This window comes from Kryptolebias marmoratus, linkage group LG19 (genome assembly GCF_001649575.2).
Source record: "Kryptolebias marmoratus isolate JLee-2015 linkage group LG19, ASM164957v2, whole genome shotgun sequence".
Lineage (NCBI taxonomy): Eukaryota > Metazoa > Chordata > Actinopteri > Cyprinodontiformes > Rivulidae > Kryptolebias > Kryptolebias marmoratus.
Genome location: NC_051448.1, coordinates 5,086,571 through 5,107,196, shown reverse-complemented (window position 1 = coordinate 5,107,196; position 20,626 = coordinate 5,086,571). Strand labels below are relative to the sequence as shown.

At 41.5% G+C, this 20,626-nt stretch overlaps 2 protein-coding genes across 6 annotated transcripts in view; one reads left to right on the top strand and one right to left on the bottom strand.

Annotated features, from left to right (window-relative positions):
• aven (apoptosis, caspase activation inhibitor) overlaps positions 1–20,509 on the top strand; it is a 32,581-nt gene extending 12,072 nt beyond the window's left edge. The window contains exons 3-7 of one of the 2 annotated variants that reach the window (XM_017411860.3): positions 13,156–13,226; positions 13,592–13,687; positions 14,061–14,313; positions 14,391–14,523; positions 18,845–20,509. In XM_017411860.3, coding sequence (XP_017267349.1) covers positions 13,156–13,226; positions 13,592–13,687; positions 14,061–14,313; positions 14,391–14,506 — 536 coding nt within the window. In that variant the 3' untranslated portion in view covers positions 14,507–14,523; positions 18,845–20,509. Of the gene's footprint in view, positions 1–13,155; positions 13,227–13,591; positions 13,688–14,060; positions 14,314–14,390; positions 14,524–15,939; positions 17,556–18,844 lie in introns of those variants that run through there. The other variant, XM_025005000.2, reaches the window with a different exon arrangement.
• ryr3 (ryanodine receptor 3) overlaps positions 14,582–20,626 on the bottom strand; it is a 105,579-nt gene continuing 99,534 nt past the window's right edge. For all 4 annotated transcript variants that reach the window (XM_017411853.3, XM_017411854.3, XM_017411855.3 and 1 more), the window contains 12 exons: positions 20,368–20,568; positions 20,169–20,299; positions 20,042–20,084; positions 19,760–19,887; positions 19,100–19,160; positions 18,871–19,017; positions 18,005–18,139; positions 17,443–17,599; positions 17,294–17,358; positions 16,474–16,574; positions 16,353–16,404; positions 14,582–15,414 (listed from right to left, as the gene is read on the bottom strand). In XM_017411853.3, the coding sequence (XP_017267342.1) occupies positions 15,319–15,414; positions 16,353–16,404; positions 16,474–16,574; positions 17,294–17,358; positions 17,443–17,599; positions 18,005–18,139; positions 18,871–19,017; positions 19,100–19,160; positions 19,760–19,887; positions 20,042–20,084; positions 20,169–20,299; positions 20,368–20,568 (1,317 nt within the window). In that variant the 3' untranslated portion in view covers positions 14,582–15,318. The remainder of the gene's footprint in view (positions 15,415–16,352; positions 16,405–16,473; positions 16,575–17,293; positions 17,359–17,442; positions 17,600–18,004; positions 18,140–18,870; positions 19,018–19,099; positions 19,161–19,759; positions 19,888–20,041; positions 20,085–20,168; positions 20,300–20,367; positions 20,569–20,626) is intronic.

The following is a 20,626-nucleotide window of genomic DNA, read 5'->3' as shown; positions in this document are numbered from 1 at the left end:
ACTATTGAAAACTAACTTCTCCCAAGTCCTCCTCAGCGTGTTTTTGTTTGAGCTCATCAGTAACTAGAAGGCTCTTATTGTGTGAGCTACTTTAGAAAGAGCAAACTTTTTCTTTCTCAAGAGCAAATAAGCATGAATTGTGAGGATAAAACTCTGACAGATATGATGTATTTATGTCTTGTACTAATATTGACATTTTGGCTGCGAAGACAAATTGCCGAGTACATAGATTTAGTCGCTGAAAACAATATTCTCTTCTCACGCACGTTAAGGGCGTATCTGCTGGTGCCGATTAAGATTTAAGCTTTATGGTGCCGATGAACTCAAGTCAATGTTTACACCATTAGTTAAAGCTAAATGTACATGGTAGACGCAAAATATTTTCATCGCTTTTTTTTTGCGGAGAAGATAATAATATTAAATACACACGAGAGATGTGGGGGTGGGGGTGCTTCAGGTGGGACCAGATGATGCTGGGATGAAGTTGGAAGAACCAGTTACAACTGTTAATTCTTTATTCTTAAATGTCTTTGCTCAAAGATTTTAAATTATAACATGATTACTTTTAGCTCTTACTAAAGTCTTACCTTAGTAAGCCTTAAATATCTCTGATTTGATGAGCTCAAGCATGGTATGATGGGAAAAAGCTGAAGTTACAGCCCTAAATGTCCAGGTTTAGCCACACCAATGGTAAATGACTGAGAAAAAAAGGCCATCCAAATCTTAATTTCAACATTGTACTTCAGGAGATGAAATCCTAAACGTGGGGGCGGTAGCCAATGTGAGTGAAGGAATGCAATGAAATAATTTGTACAGCTTAGAGAACAGTTAAAAAATAGGCAGTAATTTAAAAAAATAAAAAAGAACTGGCCAATCAAAACGCGGCTTGCTGGTCGCTGGCCACCAACGCTCAGAATTCAGAGACCAAAACTGTAAATTTATCCGTTTTCTCAACATTTTAAGTCTCCAACAATCACAGCCCAGTGAGATAATTACCTTTAAGTTTTGAAATATTTTACATCGGTTGTTATTCATTTTCATTTAGATGACGTTAGATGCAAAGTAGAAATCTTCTGCTTTGGCTAGAAGAACTTGACCTCATAATTAATCACTAGTTTTGATTGAAAACCACCTTTTGTTGTAAATTTTCAGTTTGTTTTACGTTTCTGAAGAGATAAAAAACATATAACTGTTTTTCACTACATTAAAGGGATCTTTGAAACTGTTTTTCTGTCATTAAAAGGAAGGTCTTTTCTTATCATAGCTCATCATCTGCTCTGCTACCCATCAGCCCACAGAGCCGCCCACTAAAGAGCCACAATTTCTCTGGCTTCCTCAGAAATCAAAACTCGTTTGAACAACTCAAAGGACATCAGCAGAGTTGTCTGACTCTGTCTGATTGAACTGTGACCAGACCATGTTAGTGGAAGTTTCTTTGAAACCTCTTATCCACAGCTTAGCCATTGATTAGCTGTGGATGGGGCACGTGTGCTTTACTCCACAGCGAGTTCATAGAGACCCACAGATAATTAGTAGTGGTCTGATTTCTGTAGGACCAACCCATCCATCTTTCCTGCCACTAACCACCACGAGAACTGTGAATGGAGTTCACTGAAGCCTTAAAATATGAGCCCAAGACGCTGCATCAGCATGGATATTTCTTGAAACGTTAATGCAAGGGGTCACATTTTTAAAAAGAAAAGAAGTATATTTTATTTTTGTTGCATGTACTTTGGACTTTCAGCACACCCTCACTTAGATACTAGTTTGTTTAAAACTTCTCTGGCAGAACTGCATGCACATTTTTTCACCTTCTTTCATGTGCCTTAGGATTAGTGAGTGTTGTTGGATTTTCACCAAAGGTGTGTTCTTAACAATAACTGTTCAGCTTTGCTTTGCTTCTGCTCTCTTTCGTGCTGACCTACCTCCTTCATCACACCTGGTTTTTATGTTAAAATTACTGACAGCTTTTTTTCACATTTTAGCTTAAACCACTCTTCTACCTCCTCTCTGATAACTGATGCACTACAATATAAGAGCATAGTTCCTGTTACTGTCCACCGCTGAAGGTGAGAGGCGATAATGGTGTGTGTGTGTGTGTGTGTGTGTAGTGGTAGCAAAATATTTTAGATGTGATTTGTTAGTAGTTCAGAGTCATTCCTCATTGCTCACATGAGATTTGGTGTTAAAAGTTTGTCTTTAGCTAATACAGACAACTGTGTCTGTCTGTTAAGTGCAGATAAAATCCATGATTATCTGTTCAAAACGTTTAAAATTACTGGAATATTTAGGCTGACTATAGATTTTTTACCAGGTGATATACAGTATAATTATACCAAAGCATTATTGTGTTTGTAACCCTTAGTTTTTCAAAGCTGAGCCAGTTATTCAAAAAAGAGTGTGTTATAGAAAGAATAAAAAACAACAAATTAGTCATTTAATGGTGTGCTTCTCTACCTCAATTAAAGATAATTGCTTTGTGTGCTTCACACCTCCCACACTGTGTTGCTCGTCTTGTGGTAAATAACAATAGCAGCACATAAAGCTCTCCACCAGGAACAGGGTTTCATCCTTCTGTCGGAATACTTTCGCTTTTAATATCGGCTCTCGCTGCTTATTAGCTGTGGCCAACCAAACGGAAAATTTGTCATCAGTTAAATGATCTTTGACACAGAATGCTGTGCAGCTGATGTTCAGGAAGCAGACGCTGGTGACACTAGTTAACCAAGACAACCCTCACTTCAAGTGGCGTCTCAAGCTGCCGTAACTGGTTTTGGATTATTTTTTTAAGAATTCTCTTGATGCGGGGAATCAACACTTGATTAATTTCTTTTTTTTTTTTTTTTTTTTTAGTGCCCCCTTAAACAGTCCTCGCATTTCTCACTGCTCTTAGTCCTCCAGAAGCCTGCCCATGAATATGGATGTATCCTCAGTCTGAAATTGAGGCTAACAAGATGAATGACAGTCATTTGACATGAGAGGCAAGACATCCTTCAGGAGAAAGGAAACTGAAACTCTTTTTTTTCTTTGCCTACTAGCATCTGTTATTTGACGTTTCCTGTTTTACAGAGAAATGTTAGCCATGAGGAGTCGCTGAGAGTAAAACAACCAAAGTATGAATGGAAATCTGGCATAATTGCTGTTGACTCCACCAATTAACTGACCCGAACCTTTGACCCTTTGTGACAGTTTGAACCCTGTGGGAAACTAGATAAGGATTTAAACTGCAGGGAAACACTTCTTGGTTTATTATATCTGTAATCGACATGGCCTCCCTCGCCTGCTGTCCAGCATACATGCCACCTAACCTCGACGGTCCTTCTCGTAGGTGGTGGGACAAAGCCCCAGGAGCCAAAGCTCCACTACCAGTGGCGGGAGTGGCTCAGGAGGTAGGGGGTTTGTCCTGTAATTGGAGGGTTGCTGGTTCGAGCCCCTGCTCCAGCTGTCTCAGCCGTTGTGTCCTTGGGCAAGACACTTTACCCTCCTTGCCTACTGGTGGTGGTCAGAGGGCTCGGTGGCGCCGGTGTGATGGCAGCCTCACTTCTGTCAGCCTGCCCCAGGGCAGCTGTGGCTACAATGTAGCTTACCGCCATCAGTGTGTGAATGGGTGAATGATTGTAGTGTAAAGCGCTTTGGGGTCCTTGGACTAGAAAAAGTGCTATATAAGTGCAAGCCATTTACCATTTACCATTACCAGTTTCTCTGTTGCCTCCGTGACACGATCACGGATAAACGCTAGAAGATGGATGGATGGAAATGCTGCTTTGTCGATGATGTTTGTGGCAGTGCAGCAGGTCTGTCTATGGCAGTGGTGTCAAACTCTGTTCCTCGGGGGTCGCTCTCCTGCATGTTTTGCATGTTTTCTTGCTTTAAAACACCTGGTTCAAATGGATGACTTGTTGCCATGCTCCTTGATGAGTTTTTGAGGAGGTAATTAAACCATTTGAATCAGGTGTGTTGGAGCAGAAAAACCTAAAACTCCCAGGACAGCGGTCCTAGAGGCCTGGGGTTTGACACCCCTGGTCTATGGGTTCTTCTTAACTGCAAAGCTTGATTGTCAAATGCTGCCTCCCTGCAGACCTGCTCTCTCGAGCTGATTCTCCTGATGCAACCAACCACTTTGCATCATTTATTTTATAGGCATATAATCTCTTTTTTTTGACCAACAGTCCTGTTTGATTGCAGTAATACGGTGAAACAGCTGAGGCCAAAATCATCTCAAGGGCTTGTTTCTGCTGCAGAAGATTACCTGGAGCTTACAGCAAAATTATTTTTGGTTGCCATACAACCAGGAATTTAATTGGGTGTTTAATCAAATCAAAATAGTTTATTATTTTAGCATTAACTGTGTCGAATTGTTCTTAACTCAGCCTGACGAGCCTAAAATGGCCTTTTTCTTATTAAAACACAGCATTTTCACACCTAAACATGTTTGTTTCGAGTTTCTACAGTCTGACAGTATTTTAATGTTAAGTCTTTGCAACTTGACAGTAAAATTCAAACGACGTGTAGCTTTGCCAGAAACAGATTACAAGTTATTTCAGCAAACTGAGTCAGTGTCAGTTAACGAAGCTTTAACCTGAGTCAGAGTTAGTTAACGAAGCTTTAAACTGAGTCAGTGTCAGTTAACGAAGCTTTAACCTGAGTCAGAGTTAGTTAACGAAGCTTTAAACTGAGTCAGTGTCAGTTATCAATTATCACAAAAAGAAAGAGTTTTTATAGCATTTCTTTTGCTTAATTAGTTCTTCCAGTTAATTACTCTGTCATTTTGAACATTACCTCCTAATTTGTTCATGCAAACTGATGTAGGTTTATATCATCACAGAATTTCAGTGTTTTCTGTCACTTACATTCACTTTTACCAGAGTCCCAACTGTCAGACCTGCTTAAGGTTCAGTGAACTCCTAATTTTGGAGGACGAACAATGAGCTGGAAGGCTTCCCAGCCCCGCAGCAGCTTTTCCAGTGAAAAGAAGTCCTTTTGGATTGGCTGCTTGTGTAACTGTGAGCGCGGCGGATGATCCCACGGCGTATATGTCCTGTGGGTGTGCCTTTACAGAGTGCAGGTGCAGTGTGTGCGTTTTGTCTCGGTGAGGCTGCAGCGTCATGATTCAGTTTCACTCGGGACTGACTGAATGAGAGAATCAAGCTTTCTGACATCAACGTATCAGCTGGTGGGATTGCTCCGAGGATCTTGTTCAAACTGCCAAACCTCAGTGGTTATCATGTTTGATCCGCTGAAGCTTTCAGGGGATTGAGACGTTTCTGCTTTGTTGCATTTTGGAGCTTATTTGTGGCTGGTCTTTATTTAGCTGCCAGTATGCTCATTGTTCTCATCTTGTCCTGACCTTTTGAGTGCCGTTTTTTTTTTTTTAAGGCAGAAGAAACACTATTGATGTTTTGACTAACAATAGAAACACCTACAGCAGAATTCTGCAACATGGAATGAAGCCTAAAAATGTTCATAGCCTAAACATTTTGTTTTTACTATTTCTGTTGGTGGAGTTACTGTCAGGACTGAAACACCTTTAATCACATGTAGTTGTGAAATTCCTCATTCATTTTTATTTAGATTACTTTGAGCAAAAACAAATCTAAGGGAAAGGCTTTAGACCTTTTTAATTTTTTGTCTTCAACTTTAGTGCTTGTTTAAATTACCTTTAATATGTTTTCTTTGGAGTAATCCTAGAAGTTCGACCCCCATTTCCACAGTAATAGGCCTTTGATACAGAAACATTGATATCTGGAGGGGGGAAATTTCCATTGTTTTTATTGCTACATCCATCCATTCATCCACTTTTTCCCACTTTTCCTTGACCGGGTTGTGAAGGCATCAGGTCCAGGAAGGAAACCCAGACCTCCAGCTCCTCTCGAGGGATCCCGAGGTGGTCCCAGATCTGAGAGGATGCTCTCAGTAGGTCAGAACTGTTGGTCAGTCCTCCCCATCTTCCGTGCTTCGACTCAAACCTGCGGCGCACATATAAAGAGAATTCTCTCAGCCTCACTGAATGTGAGACCTTATTGGAGACGCTGTCTTGGCTGAATCAGAGTGAAGATTTATAAAACTTAGGTGAGCTCGAGTTAAATTGTTTGTAGTTGGACCTGGTGACCTGGTCTGAATGGAAACTAGATAAGAAAAGCTGTAATCAATCTAAACTGAACTACCTGTTTAATGTTCAGAGCATTCAGTAAAATCAAATTATTGAAGCACAATTGCTCCTAACAGAGTGAAAACCATAAATATTAATGTAAATGAGATATTTCTGTTTTTTATTTTTAATTAGTCAAAATAAACAGCTTTTTCTGTATGACTCTTAAAAGGTTTGTGTAGTTTTTTGTACTTTAATATGAATCTGGAATGTAAAAACTTGTCAGATGTCCTGTTCTCAGATGCAGCATCATAAAATAAGGAATAAAGACTTTTTAAGAATATTTATTGTTCAGCACATTTCTCTTTAATTCAGTTGATCAGATAATTGTCATTTGACGAAAACGTAAAAGAACAAAACCTACTTTTCACTAATAACATCCAGCAGATGAGATAACAGGGAAATGACACTCTAACTTGTTCTCAGAAGGTTAATATGATGATTTCTGAGGTAGAAAGCCTCTCTGCTCCAAACAAACTGTAAGCCCAAAAAAGCGCTCCCCTCATGCTTAATGAGAGCGAAGCCTCGGGTGGATTGGAGCTCCTCTGATATGACTTTGACACAAACACAGCTTCGCAGAATCACCATTAAAAGTTAAGAGTAAAGAGCTTCGGCCCCTCTTCATTGTCTCGCCTGGTTTGCTCCAGATTTTAATTGCAATTAGCGCAGACAGTGATTTATCGACGCGTAGTGGGTTTCAGCGCCGTGTCACGGTGGGCTAATTGGTTTGGTTAAAAAGGCGTGACAGGGAGCGTGCTGGAGGTGCCGCCGCTCGCACCAAGAGGATCGGCTCCACGGATCCCATCGGAGACTTTCTCTCTGCCATCTTTCCCTTCAGTGTCTTTCGCTCTTTTCCTCTACATTGCTCACGTTTTCGTTTCTGCTCCCAGCTCATCTGATGGGATGCTTGTGGTTATTCTCAATGGCTGCTTTGCTTCATATCCTCTCATATCTAGTCAGGATTCACTGACAACCAGTATGGAAAGAGGAATAATCATAATCACATGCTGCTATTCTGCCATCAAACGGAGAGCAGGGGAGGAGTGTGTTTCTCTTCCAGTCGTGTAAAATGCCAGCGTTTCCCTACAGGTGTTGTTGCTCCTCCTGGTTCTTCTCAGTCGGTCATTTCTGAAAGTTCAGGCTGCAGCTGAAGCTTTCTACCCTCAGAAAGTTGTATGCTTAGGGTGTAGCCCAGTTAAGCAGGATGTGCAGCTGTGGTCTGCGCACAGACAGCGACACACACCGACAGACATACGCCATTATCCAACTTATTTCACTTAGTTTCCCTGTGTTAGGTAAGAAGGATCGCGTGTTCTGTTGAAATCTGAATTTATGTGGTCAAGTAAAATAAACTGAACGAAGCTGGATGTTTTGTACTTCTTTAGATTTTATTAGTGGATCCATAAATGGGTTTTAAAGGAGCAGATTCTGGCCTGTACATGGCACTCAGGTGGTTTTATTTTAAAGAAACAATGCTACCGGTGTAGGGTTTTGTTTCTGATTCTGAGCATCATGGTTAGCTCAGCGTGGTGCACGGCGTGTTTACACCCCTATGCAGCACAGCTGGCCACAGCTGCGGCTCAACGAAAAGCACGGTTACAAACCTCAATTTATGGTCCGAAACCTACTCTTTCTTCCCGCCTCTCACTGATGTTTACATCAGACACCTTCTGCAACATTGTTGCTCAAATTCAGCGTAAAAATTCAGAGAACTTGTTTAATTTAATGGCAGTTATATTTACTTTTTAATTGTCCCGTTATTATCAATGTTGTGCAGATATTGGAGCTTTGTGGCAAAATTCATCATCCAGTTTGAAGTAAAAAAAATAGGAAAATAGCTCTTTATTGTGTGGAAATCTTGAGGTAAATTGGGACACATCTCTGCATGTACATCTTATTGCAGTATTCTTGAGGCCAAGTTGACGGCAACAAATGTCTGTGATTTTTTTTTTTTTTTGCATTTTCTTTCCCAAAATGACTTCAGTTGGGTTTTCTGTGACAGTCTAAGACCCTGAGATAATAATGTAATGCAAGAAGGTACCATAAGATATTTCCATAGAGGTTAGAACCAGGAAAATAACTTTTTTTGCTCCAGACTTATTACACAAGGTGTAACAACCCCCCACTCTTCAGTAGAACAGATTGGATTGTTTTTCCTGCGTTAGACCCAAACACCAAGCTAGAAAACATTAACAGGTGCTGCAGAATTTACATTTTTGTCTCTATAGTTCACACATATCCCCGATTGTTCAGCCTGTTCGAAGGTAATTCACATTCAGCGCTTCTTATCTTCACCCTGACTCAGCGTCAGAGCTCAACAGTCTCGCAGAAGGGTGAGGATGAACAGCGAGGAGGTGAAAACAGAGGGGAGCTGAGTGGCTCGGGAAAAGAACAGAATGGCAGGAGCAAAGCCAGCAAGTGTGAACAACACATCCCTGAAATATAAAAAAAAACAAAAACCAGAGAGCGAGGCTTTGCATTAGCAGGCTACAGATAGTTCAGCAAGAAAACCAGCCTCGTCTGTCGGTGTGAGGTTCAGTCGGCGAGATGTCAAGAGGCAGGAAGCTACATTATCAGACGTTACACAATGCCAGTCGAGCCACTCAGCGCGCAGCATAAGTGATGTGGCGTTTATCTGCAGCAAAATAACTCTGTTTTGCTGACCCTGCTGTCATTTGAACTCTGAAATGGTCTTCAAACACAAACAAGAGCAGCAGGATCAGGATGGCTGAGGTTCCCAAAGTTCAAAACGATCACTTCCAGATGATCTGCATCGATAAACGGAGCTGTGAAGATTCGGATGAGTTCACGGATTCAGATCGATGCTGAAATAATCAGCTGGTGGAAAATCAGTCATCAGTTTTCTTTCCCGTTTTACCCAAAAGAACGCAACAGATCAGGAAACGCTTTTATCCAAAACAACCTACAAGTAATTTCTGCAGCAATAGGACAAAAATCAGCTTTAAAAAAACATTAAATCTGTTTTTCAGGTCCTGAATGGTAAACTGGTCACATAATTCTGATTAGAGTTGGACCCACTGAGTGGTCAGCCAAATACTTTGGACAGTTTTTACCTTTTTTTTTATTATTTATTTTTTATATCTGCATCAGATGTCAGATAAATCAGACATTTATTAAAATATTAGATCAAATGTTTCCACCTTCTCTCAGTGCTGGGAATTAAAGCCAGCAGATCGTAGTTTATAAGAGCTGCCATGTTGGGCTTTAAGGGTCATGGTGTCACCTGACCTTTTTTTTTTAAAAGTATGGAATAATTAATTAAAGGCAGGAACATCGGTGAGCAGTTACACACTGTTATATTTAATGTTTCCCATGATGGAGATTTCTTTCATGACAGGGTGGCTCCTCTCAGTACAACACCAACAGAATATTGTGCTAACCTTCAAATATTCTTTAATTTATCAGGTAAATTAGTGAGACCTTAATTAATCATTAAATAGCATTCATCCTCCTTTTAGAGATATTATAAATGCAGTTATTTTAACAAACTGTAAGAGTTAGAACTAAATTATAGACAATCAGTTTCTTTTTCTAAGTTTAGTAGATTGTAATGTGTATCGATATTAAACCTTTATTTTATGAACTATAAACAAAGGCATTAGCAAATAATTCAGTCATTAGTTGCTCTGATTTTTAAGCTATTGAGAAATCCTAATTGATCCATTTTAAAAATTGTGCTTTGGCTAAAGACTTGTATTGCAGGCAGTTTCTAGTGTTTCCTTTTTGTCTAATTTCTGAGCAGAACGACAACAGAACGGGGTTTAAAAAGTCCAGTTTTCATGTCAGAGAGCCGCCGCCACAAATCTGTTTCTTTTTTTAAATCATTTTTTGTCTTATACCACATTAAATAAGTGATGCGGGCTGTTGAAACGCCCCCGTCAGCGTGACTCAGACACTCTCAAACTTGTCTGAAACTTTATGTTAATGTAAACTGAAACTTTGCAGAGGCATCAGCTGACCCACAGATGTTCTCTTGGCTTAACACAATTATATAGGAGGTACGATATATTTTTAATTGCTAACGAAGCAGAAAAGGAAAAGGGAAAACAAAGAGTCCTGTTTCTGTAAGCAGGTCCGAAGAGTTTGTGCTCAGTTAGGTTGTCAAAGGTAAACCAGACGGTTTAATGAGACTGTTGTCTTTGTCTCATTATGGAGGGGGAAGCAGTTTACGGACCGAAGTATGACCTCGTTTATGTGCCAACACCAGTCTGAGTCTTAATGAGCCTCAGCAAGAAATCTGACTTATCTGAAAATATGTACTTCAAGTTTGAGCAACTTGACTTAGAAAGTTATCAGTCCTGTTTTAGTTTGATTAAAATACTTCTTTATCTCTTTTTTTTTTGAAACATTAAGCAAACCTACTGAGTAAAAAGTTTTAGTCTTCTTGGAAGTTTTCATAAGGTGCAGTTTAAGACGATCTTTGGCCTGTTAACTCAAAATTAACTTTTCACTGTGGAGATTTTTGGTAGATCTTTTGTTATGCTGATAAATGAATGAATTAATCTCTTGATAGGGGTGAGTAATGTGGCACAAAATCTACAGTCAAGATTTTATCATGTTTTTTTACATTTACTTTTAACATTTTTTCCCCAGTTACCTGCCTGTGTTCAGGCAGCTGGACTTCCTGTTTCTTGAAGACGTTTCACCTCTCGGTCAAAACGTTTCTCTTCAGTTCTGATCGTAGGGAGTTCAAGGTTCAGAGGTCACGTGACTCGCTGATGTTTGTGTGAAAAGAAAACTGTGGCTGCACGAAAGGACAGAAACAGAGTGGCTAGACTGTCCCCTATAGACACTATGATCTGCTTCGGCAGGTTGTCAGCATCTTCCAATCCTTCCTGATCTAATGTCATCACATTGAACAAACCTTTTTCTGGTCTTTATTATACACCAGGATAATCAAGCAACGAGCTGCTTCTTGTTGTTGCTGAAATGCCTCCAGCTGTTTATGGCTCATGTCTTGTTTCTTGATCTTATCTCTAAGCTCCCGTCTTCTCTGAATATCAGCTGTTGACATTTGATCTGCTTAAGATCCCAGCAGTGATGTGAATCGATCTCCTGTCCTCCGCGTCCAGCATTTGTGTGCTCAGATCTTTACCGGCGAGCTGGAAAATCAGTTGACGCCGCCGACATCAGACATGTTCACGGCCCAACATAAAGGCATCAATTCCTGAGCCGTCACTTAAAGCTGACATTCCCATTCCCTTCTCTTATCGGCGTGCCACGCAGTCATTGTGTCCTCCATAATGCTCCTATTCACAAGTCGACCCTCCGCTGCCTGTTTGACAGCAGGCAGCGCCTCCTTGTTGACCTCCTTCACTTCTCTCTCAGCCCAGCGTTGAAGGACGGCTCCAGATGGTGCTGATGGTTGTAGATGAAGGCCGGGTGTCTGTAACACCCAGACAGAGGGCGGAGGGACAAAGTGAGCGGCTCGTCCGTCAGATCTCCCACTGATTGACTGTCTGTGTGTGGCAGACCGATTCACGTTCAGCAAATAACATCAGAAAGATTGGTTTTCCTTTCTGTTTATCAAAAATGACTGAAAACTTCCAGCTTCCAGCAGCTTAGAATGACTTGTCTGTTTGTTCCTCAGTCTATCAGGGTCAGAGGTGCAAATCTCAGCTTTGATTTTACAGGTTTCACAAAAACAAAAAAAAAGAAAAATGTTGGGGAATCAAATGTAAATGGACCTTTTCCTTTAATTCATCAGAACCTAAGCAGATAAGCAACAACAGAAGTTGACTCCACTTGTGGCATTTGTACCACTTAGTATTTCTGCCACTTTTGTTATTTAGAAAGGTCAGATCTCTTAGAGCTAGCTTTAATTATCGCCCACCGGCAAAAGAAAAAGAAAAAGGCAGACGGTGTGTCTGTTCCCAAAATATCTCTTGAACTGCTGGACATATTTAAATGACATTCTCAGGAAGTAAATTACTGGAGGAACGTCTACAACTGAGTGAACTGATCTGAAGTTTTACAGACGTCGTAGCTGAGCCCAATCCCAAACACACGTTCTGAGCTCTGACTGCACAAAATCTTTGTTTAAAATGTTTAGAGTCAACTGGACAGTTTCTCATTAGATGTACGTAAGTTTTGGACTCAAAGATGGCCGCCGCTGTTGTGGTAGTAGATGACCATCGTCCTCAACACCTTCTCTAAGTGGAACAGACAACTGTGGCTAAAACTTTGGCATTAACTCTGTTTGCCTGTTAGCAAAATACCTCATGAGCCACTTGTCGGGTTTTGGTGAAACTCTTGAAGTAAATATTGGCTGTGCATCTGCAACTGCTTCACTTTTAAAGGGAGCAAGATGGTTTCCACAGCTAATTGACTGTATTTTACAAATAAATTAGCTACACCTCAGCGATTCTACAGATATTCAGCTAAGATTTATTCACATCATCTTATTTAAAAAATAACTCCATTATTTCTGAAAGGCACTTTTGATTTCCTGTTATTTCATAGACTTCTTGGCCTGGTTGTTAGAAATCTGTCATCAGTTTTCTCTGATTGTTTGTTGCTCAGTTACCTCTGTGTCTTGTTGGATTTAAGAATTTTTAGTCTCCATTTTGAACAAAACCAGCCTTTCATCATGTTCTCTAAAAATACCACCGAGCGCCCTCTGTGACGTCCTCCTGCAGCGCTGCAGAGAGTGGTGCTTCACATCTGACACTGTGTTCTCGTTGGGTTTTAGCGCCGCGCTTCACCGGAACGGCCGAAGTTCTTTCCTTTGTGTCTGTCTGCTGCTGGCGAGGCTGTTTATTAATAACACATCTGCAGTGACTTTCACAAGAGCTGCGCTTGTTAACGTTGCGAAAGATTGGTGCGGCATGTCGGCGCCGCTGAAGCTCTCAGCCTGGTCAGCACTTCACTCCAAGCTGCCAAGTTGTTGTCTTTGCACTTTGAAGTGATGAATACACTGAGGAGAAGAAGTGATGAACTCTTCTCTTCCTCAAACTGAAAAAATCTTGTTTTTGTTTCCCTTTTAGGGGATTCATTCACTCAGTTCCGGTTTTCAGATGAGAAGGACTGGGAGATGGACTCGATCACCAGCACTCAGGTAACCTCCACCATTTATGGATCCCACAGGCAGACATTAGATGCAGTAAATAATTTTATGACATATCAGTGAAACAGACATTTCCATAAACTTACACGGTGTGTTCTGCTCAACTTTTTGGGATCTAAAGGAAGTATCTGTATCTCACTGCAGCTGCTGGAGACTCAAATTTGTTAGAAAAAAGACACACTTTCAGTTTAAGTCTCACTGAACTGAGTATTTACAACCCAGTGATCGGCGACACCTGAAACAAAACCAAGACTGGTTCGAGACCCGCCACGACTTGGTTTTCAGAGAAAACTTGTGCAAATGTTTTGAACGTGAGCCTCTTCTTGCACTTCCACTGACCCGTGTTTGCTCTTCAGATGTTGGCAGTGTTTCTGGATCTCCCGGCTCTCGCCCAGAGTCTTCATCAGGTGCCTCTTCATCGAAGACTCAACCTGGAGGCTGAGCTGGTTCAGGTACGAGCGCTGACTGGTGACGGTCCGCAGCAAATATCCTGGTTATCTCTCGTTGGTAGGAACTAATTATGCTTCAGTTCACAGAAGATATTATAATAAATGACTGCAAACCCAGTCCTGTCACAGTCAAAGGACAGTTGTGTGGAGTTTCAAGCTTTAAAACTTGGAACAGTTTTTGAGAATCACCTTAAAGCTAAAAGTTTGCTCACTTTTTGCCATGACTGTATTAGAATTGATTTTTTTAAAAAGCAACATTTGGCCCTGTGTCTAGAGGACAATGTTTATATTTGCACTTATTAGTGAACAATAAGTGTTTTGTAAGTTTGCCTGTAAAATATTCCAGAAACTAACATATTCTTATTTTATGTTCCAGGTTTCGACACCAGTAGAGTTGCCTGCTGTTAGCCGGGCACCTAAACAAGAAGTGCTGAAAACAAACACGTTTACGCCTCCATCCACAGCTTTCAAAGGTCTCGGCACAAACCAGAAACCCTCCTCAGCTCCAGTGGAGGTTTCCTCTGTGGCAGATGATGGTGACGAAGACGAAGAGCTCGACCAGCTGCTCAGTTTAGAGAAACCCGTCTCTGGCAGCGGTCCAGGAGAGGAGGAAGCTTCTCCGGAGAAAGGCAAGTAGGATCATCGATCACAATAACTCCCTATTTCAGCGGTTTTTCAAACTTCTCCCATCTTTTTCCTTTTAAAGTGCCTGAAGAAGTGGTATCAAAGGTCACTGAAGAGGAAGTTTCACCGGCAAAGCCTGTAAAAGAAGAGATGACTGAGGAGGATCTGGAGGACTGGCTCGACAGCATGATCTCTTGACCACCAGGAGGCCGGAGGTACACAAAGAAACCTTAATAAGGGTGCAGTGTTTGTGGATGAAGGCCACTCGACAGGTTTTTATTGCGTCAGTTACTTTATTAATTTCCTCCAGTCATCAAAAGAGTCACTTTTCCGAAGCTACTACATACGTACAAATGGGCATACAGTAGCCGTAAATGATTGAATCAAATTTAGCATTTCTCCGTGGTTGGGGAAGGGGTGGGTGTGGCGTTCTTTCACTGTGGAAGAAAGTGCAGGCAGGCAGGACACCACAGCTTAGAAACAAAACCAAACTTAGCAACATTTACACAAGAATTGTCTAGATTTTATACAACAGATTTAAGAGCCATCAAACTAATGTAAATCTGCTCTGTTAAGGAGGAACAAAAAAATGATTTTTTTTTTTGCATAGTTTCTTCAAAAGGCACGTTGGCACTTAATAAACTTCTAAACTGTCTTTGTTTCATTAGACAGACTTGAACCATTGTTGAAAGGCAAATTATTTGATGTTAACTCAAACATTGCTCAGTTGGCATGGCAGAGACACAAAGGTCCTGACCAGAAATTGTGCATATACAAACATTCAGTTGTCCACGCACAACAAATTGTGCAACTGGTTTGGCTTAAGCAAGTGAAAAGGCAATGTGATTCAGAATCAAAGGAAGAGTTTGCATAAAAATGTTTCGTTGTGGCAACAAAAGGAACTCGAACGCACAAATCCAGAGTGTCCAGTCGTGTTTTCGTGTAGTTGACAGGGTGAAGTCAAGTAGGGAGGGGTGTTCGGGGCGCCCGCAGTGCTCAGGCTGCCTCCTCTAACCCAGCTGGTCCTCATATTGCTTACGGAAGCAGTCGCCTGTAGGGAAGAAGTCCCAGCATCTCTCCTGGTACATCTTCCACACATACGACTCCTGCAGGGCGAAGAAAGCAAAGTTTCAAAGGGACAGTTTGGACTGAGCCACAAGAGTGCTGTGGGCAAGGACGATAAGGACAGCTGATCGTTGTTTACTATGCCTGTGTTACTGAATCGAATGTATCCTGCTGCTGCTGAGATTTTAAAGCAGTGGTGTCTAATCCTGGTCCTCGAGAACCACCGTCCTGCATGTTTTCCTTGTTTCCCTGCTCCAACACACCTGATTCAGTGGTTAAATGACCTCTCTATGTCCTGCAGAAGCCTGTTAATCACCCGTTGGAGCAGAGAAACAAGTAAAACATGCAGGATAGTGGCCCTCCAGGACCAGGGTTGGAGACCCCTGTTCTAAAGGAACTGTGTGCGAAATGAGTAGAAATACCTATAATACCATTTTCTTGAAGTGGCAGGAAGGACGTGTTTTTTAATTCTTGCTCAGACTCCCTTAAAAACCTCTGCTGCGGGTAAGATACTGGCTACTCTGTACAACACCTTCTCTAAAACCTGTTACATCTTTTTCTCCCAGATTGATGAGCTGACTGCTAGTCTGAGCAGCGCCGAGGAAACCGTTCATAGCTCTGTAAAGGGAAATGGATGGCGATATAAAGGTTTATGAAACAGCATTCAGAATTGGCAGCGATTTATTCTGTTCTTGGCTCTGCCTGAACGAGCTGTCAGCTTGTCAGAAATCATCTCCAAATAATGGCTGCACACCGTATGCAGATTTGGAATGGCAGATGAGTGTTGTGGTAAAAGAACGGCACCTCAGGTGCGTGACAGTAACAATATAAAATTGTCAAAGCAAACCCACACATTGCTTTATTCTCCTGTAACATTTCAACCCACTTGAAATGTTGCATAAGTCGAACCTTCTGAGTTTGGACCGCTTCCTGTTTTTTTCCCTGTGGTCACAGAGAGCAAATGAACACCCAGACATACCTGACCCGTGTGTTCAGTCTCGTCCTTGTTGATCAGGTACATCAGGAAGAACCTGCGAACAGGAAAACGAGAGTCGTGAAACGTTTTCACACCATAAATCCACGGCCGCCGCTGCACTCACAGGTAGTTGGCGAGGTTGTGCTCTTGTAAGGTGTGGGTTTCGAACCCGTGAGGCGTCCGGTCGAAGTAATCATTGCCAATGCCACAGATGAAGCATTTGGTCTAAAACAGTGGAGAAAGTGAAACGATTACTGAAAAATACAACGCTAGCACATATAAAACAAGCTAATTCTAACTTCAGTTTTAAAAGAATTAGAAAGATGATCACTTCAGCAGCTGAGAAGGTGGCAAAACTGACTTTGTATTTAAGCTGTCATGTTTGGACTGAACAGCCGGTGAGCGTCCTTGTTGCTTTTTATCGTTTGTGAAGAAAACAACCAAGAGACTCTAGGCTTTCAAGTGATTTTCAGAAGTAGCTTTTTTTTTTTTTAAGTTTTTAACCATCAGGACATCAGAGATTTTGGGCTTTAACTGCAACACTAACCTGGTTGAAGGAGATTTTACCACAAATTATAAATATTACTGTTTTAAATGCTCAAGATTTTAGTATTTAAGTCTCTTTGGAGCCATAAGTGACTCAATCCTAACCTCAACATAAACATTGCAAGGAAAAAAATACATATTTTTCCTTATATTTGGGATGGATTTGAAGCCAGTTTATTCAACTTTAAGGCACTTTGGATGGTTACCTCCACAGCCAGTTAATCTTAGTGAGCATTATTTTACATCTACTCTGGAGTCAGGCGTTTGATGTGGTAGTAGCTGAGAGTCATGCCTAACACGCCTTGTCTGTAACTCATCATAAGATGATAGTTAAACACTCTGGGCGAAATGCATTCCTTTAATTTATCTATAAATGACAGAATAGGTTGTTGTCTCACCTCCATGTCCTCCTTCACCTGCTCCTGCTGGTCTCTCAGCTCACCAAAGGCATCAATGATCAAACCTGCAGGAAGTTATTTGGACACGCACTGATCAGCACAGATCTAACAGAGCAGAAGAAACGAGAAGACTCCGGGTGTACACGTACCCTGAATGATGGCCAGCAGGATGACAATGACGAAGAAGAAGAAAGTGATGTCAAACAGGATGCGGTAGAGTTCGTAAGGATCTCCGGCTGGGTCCTCCAACTCGTCTCCGATACCTCCTCCAGCTCTCACGCCCACGTACATGTGGAACAGGTAGCACTATAACGAGGGGGGGTAAAAAGTTAGCTTTATCCTGTTTTCCAAACTAAATTCCCTTGAGCTGGTGAAGATTTATTGTGACTGGAACAATGAAACTTTCCGTTAAGCAGTGACGAATCTCTAAAACGTCAAGGGAAATTTATTCAGTTTCCTGAGAATCATAGCTCCTACTTCACCTAATCATTTCAAAAACATCATTCATAACTAAAACACTGAAGAGAAACCTTTTTCTACTCCGTCTAAAAGTCACATCCTGCTTTTACACGTCCACCAAGGTCAACTTATTCATCGTGATTCAGAATAAAAGCCTCAGGAATCCTTTTCAGCTCCTAATCGACGTCTGGAGGCTTGCTTTTGTCATTTTTCAATTTAAAACAAATGGATGTTAAAGGCGAGCGGCGGTACCGTCATCATGTCGTCGCACTTCATGTCGGGCTCGTCTTCATCCTCGCTCTTGTTGTAGAACTTTCTGAAGAAGTTGAAGGCCACCACAGTGTAGAGGTAGACGACCACGGCCAGCAGACCCACGGTCAGCACGAGCTGCAAGGAGACGGCTTCAGATTAAACTCAGGCTGCTAAACTCTGCTGCACAACAAACTGCTTCCAAAGTCCCTACGGTTGAGCTGAGGGTTTCAGAAGAGCTTTTTATTAGTTTCCAGACGTTAATGACTCTCACCCGTGCAGAAAATAAAGTTCATGACATTAGAGAACATTCTCCTCAAGTAGTGGAGCAAAATTGACATCAGACTGAGGCTTTTAGCTAATTTAAACAACATTCACCATTTGACTCACAGATTGCATCCTAATGAATTTGTTTGATCAGAAGTCAATTAATTATTTTGTAAATCCATGTCTAATAGTGAATGTTAGTTACCTCCACAATGAGAATATTTTAGTTTTTTATAGGTACTTTCCTGCCGTAATTAGACTTCAGAGACTATCTCCAATAATGGCAACAACATTTAACTCTTAGTAGAACTTCCCTGTTCTCCCTCAAACCTCGTCTCCACTTTGCTTTTGGATGCCTGAAAACCTTTTAGTATTGATGCTTTTATAGTCAAACCATCAATTATTTTGTTTTCGGAGGTGTTTAGTCATAAACAAACTGTTTTTTAGAATTAAATGTGTGGAATCCCAGCTTATCCTGAAAGGCGTGGCCGTATATTTACATACTTGTGGAAGTTTAAAAATAATGTGCAAACCATTAGGAGGCACTGTTAATGTTCTGCTCGATTTGTTTTCCAGCGCCCTCTGCTGGTAGAGGGACTCACCTGCTTCCCGTTGTGAGTGACGGACGACAGGATGGTGCGAAGCGTCTTGAAGCCCATGGCAATGTCCAGCAGATGAGCAGCAAAGAAGAAGTTGTTGAAGTGTCCGAAAATGGACATGACGGTGTACCAGATCAGATACAGGAAGGACTGAAGGGGAGAGAAGAACTGATCAGAGTTCTGCTTTCAGTGAAAACCGTTTTCAGTAGGTTTGTGAATAAATAAAACTCACATTATCAGTCAGAACCACTCCCATTTTCCAGATGTGGTACTTTGTGTCAATGGAGCTCAACCTGTTAATGACAAAACAAAATTGTTTTAATTGTAAAAAGGATGTTGCTGCTAAATATGTACAGCTATCCGTTTGTCTAAAGAAATGTTTTAACGTTAATACAGATTAAAGATGATTACTGAAGTCTGTAAAGGCAGGAGAAAGTTTGGAGATGTTACATTCAGACTGGCTTGATTTAATGTTGAAATATTTGTGTTACATTCATTATCAGTAATTTTATGTTTTAGTTTGGGTGTAGAAATGAGATGTTTACTTCAGAAAAGGCTCAATGCTTTAATAATTACAGTTCAAATGAGTGAGGAGCATCAAATGCAGGTCAAAGGTCTATTTATCTGCTTTTTATTTTATTTACTTTGATTTGATCAGTATTTAATAATGAAATGTTCAGCTCAGGTAATGCTTGAAGCGAAGGTTTTTTCCAACTATTTTTACTGAGTTGATTTTCTAAATGAGCCTGTTCTTACTCCCTGCTCAGTAACTGTACTCCAGTTTCCTCCCACAGCCTAAAAACAGGAATGTTGGGTTATTTGGTAACTCTAAAACCTGCCCAGGTTCCTCGTGTCCCTGCGTGGAAAAGCCGGTAAAGAAAACGGTCCTCACCATGAAAGCAGGGAAGCTTCCTTCTCGACGGTCTCCACTGTGGGGTCGAAGTCCAGAGCACTTTTATCCAGACCCAGGAGCTCAGCGATGCGTTCAGCTCCGTACAGGTCGCCGTATTTGTTGATCACCTACGTGTTCAGAGCGAGGGACAACCATTAAAAGATGTTTAAATTATTTAATCGCCTCCAGATTATCCCACGGACTGTAACTGTGTTATAAATGATTTTAAGCGTTTCAGAAAACGCAGAATTTGTTTTACTCGTGCTGCAGTTCTTCACTCACCTTGCGCTTAATAAACTTGTCCCAGTAGTTGTTCGGGAACGATCTGAAATCCAAATGGAGACGTTTAACCTCCGGCGCTTGCACATTCAATAAAACGAGTGGAAGGACGGAAGCATCAGTGACTCACGGCGTGTTGATGACGAGTCGATCCCACTGGCCTTTGATGTCATCGTCCGACGGCTGCTCTGTGATGTACAGCCCGTCAAATTCAAGCTTCCTGGCGATCTCCTTCTCCCTCTTGAAAACCACCAAAGGAACCTACAAGCGAAACACAACTGATGCAGCACTTTGCAGGAACGTCGAAGTGCAGGCAGGTGCGTGCGTACCTTCAGGCAGTAGTAGCCGAACAGGCAGAGGAGGGAGATCACCGTGTGGAATACGGCCAAGAAGCGCAGCGTTGGTAACATGTATCCGGTGCTCTCCTGGAGGACAAACTCGTCCATGTCGAACAGCGTGTTCTCATCATCTTCATCACCATCCCAGCCGTTTTCGTCGTCTTCAGCCTCTTCTTCTGTCTCGCCAGTAACCTGGACAGCAACAAGACTTAACGTTCAGAGGGAATATTTGCTGCCATTTGTAGTAAAT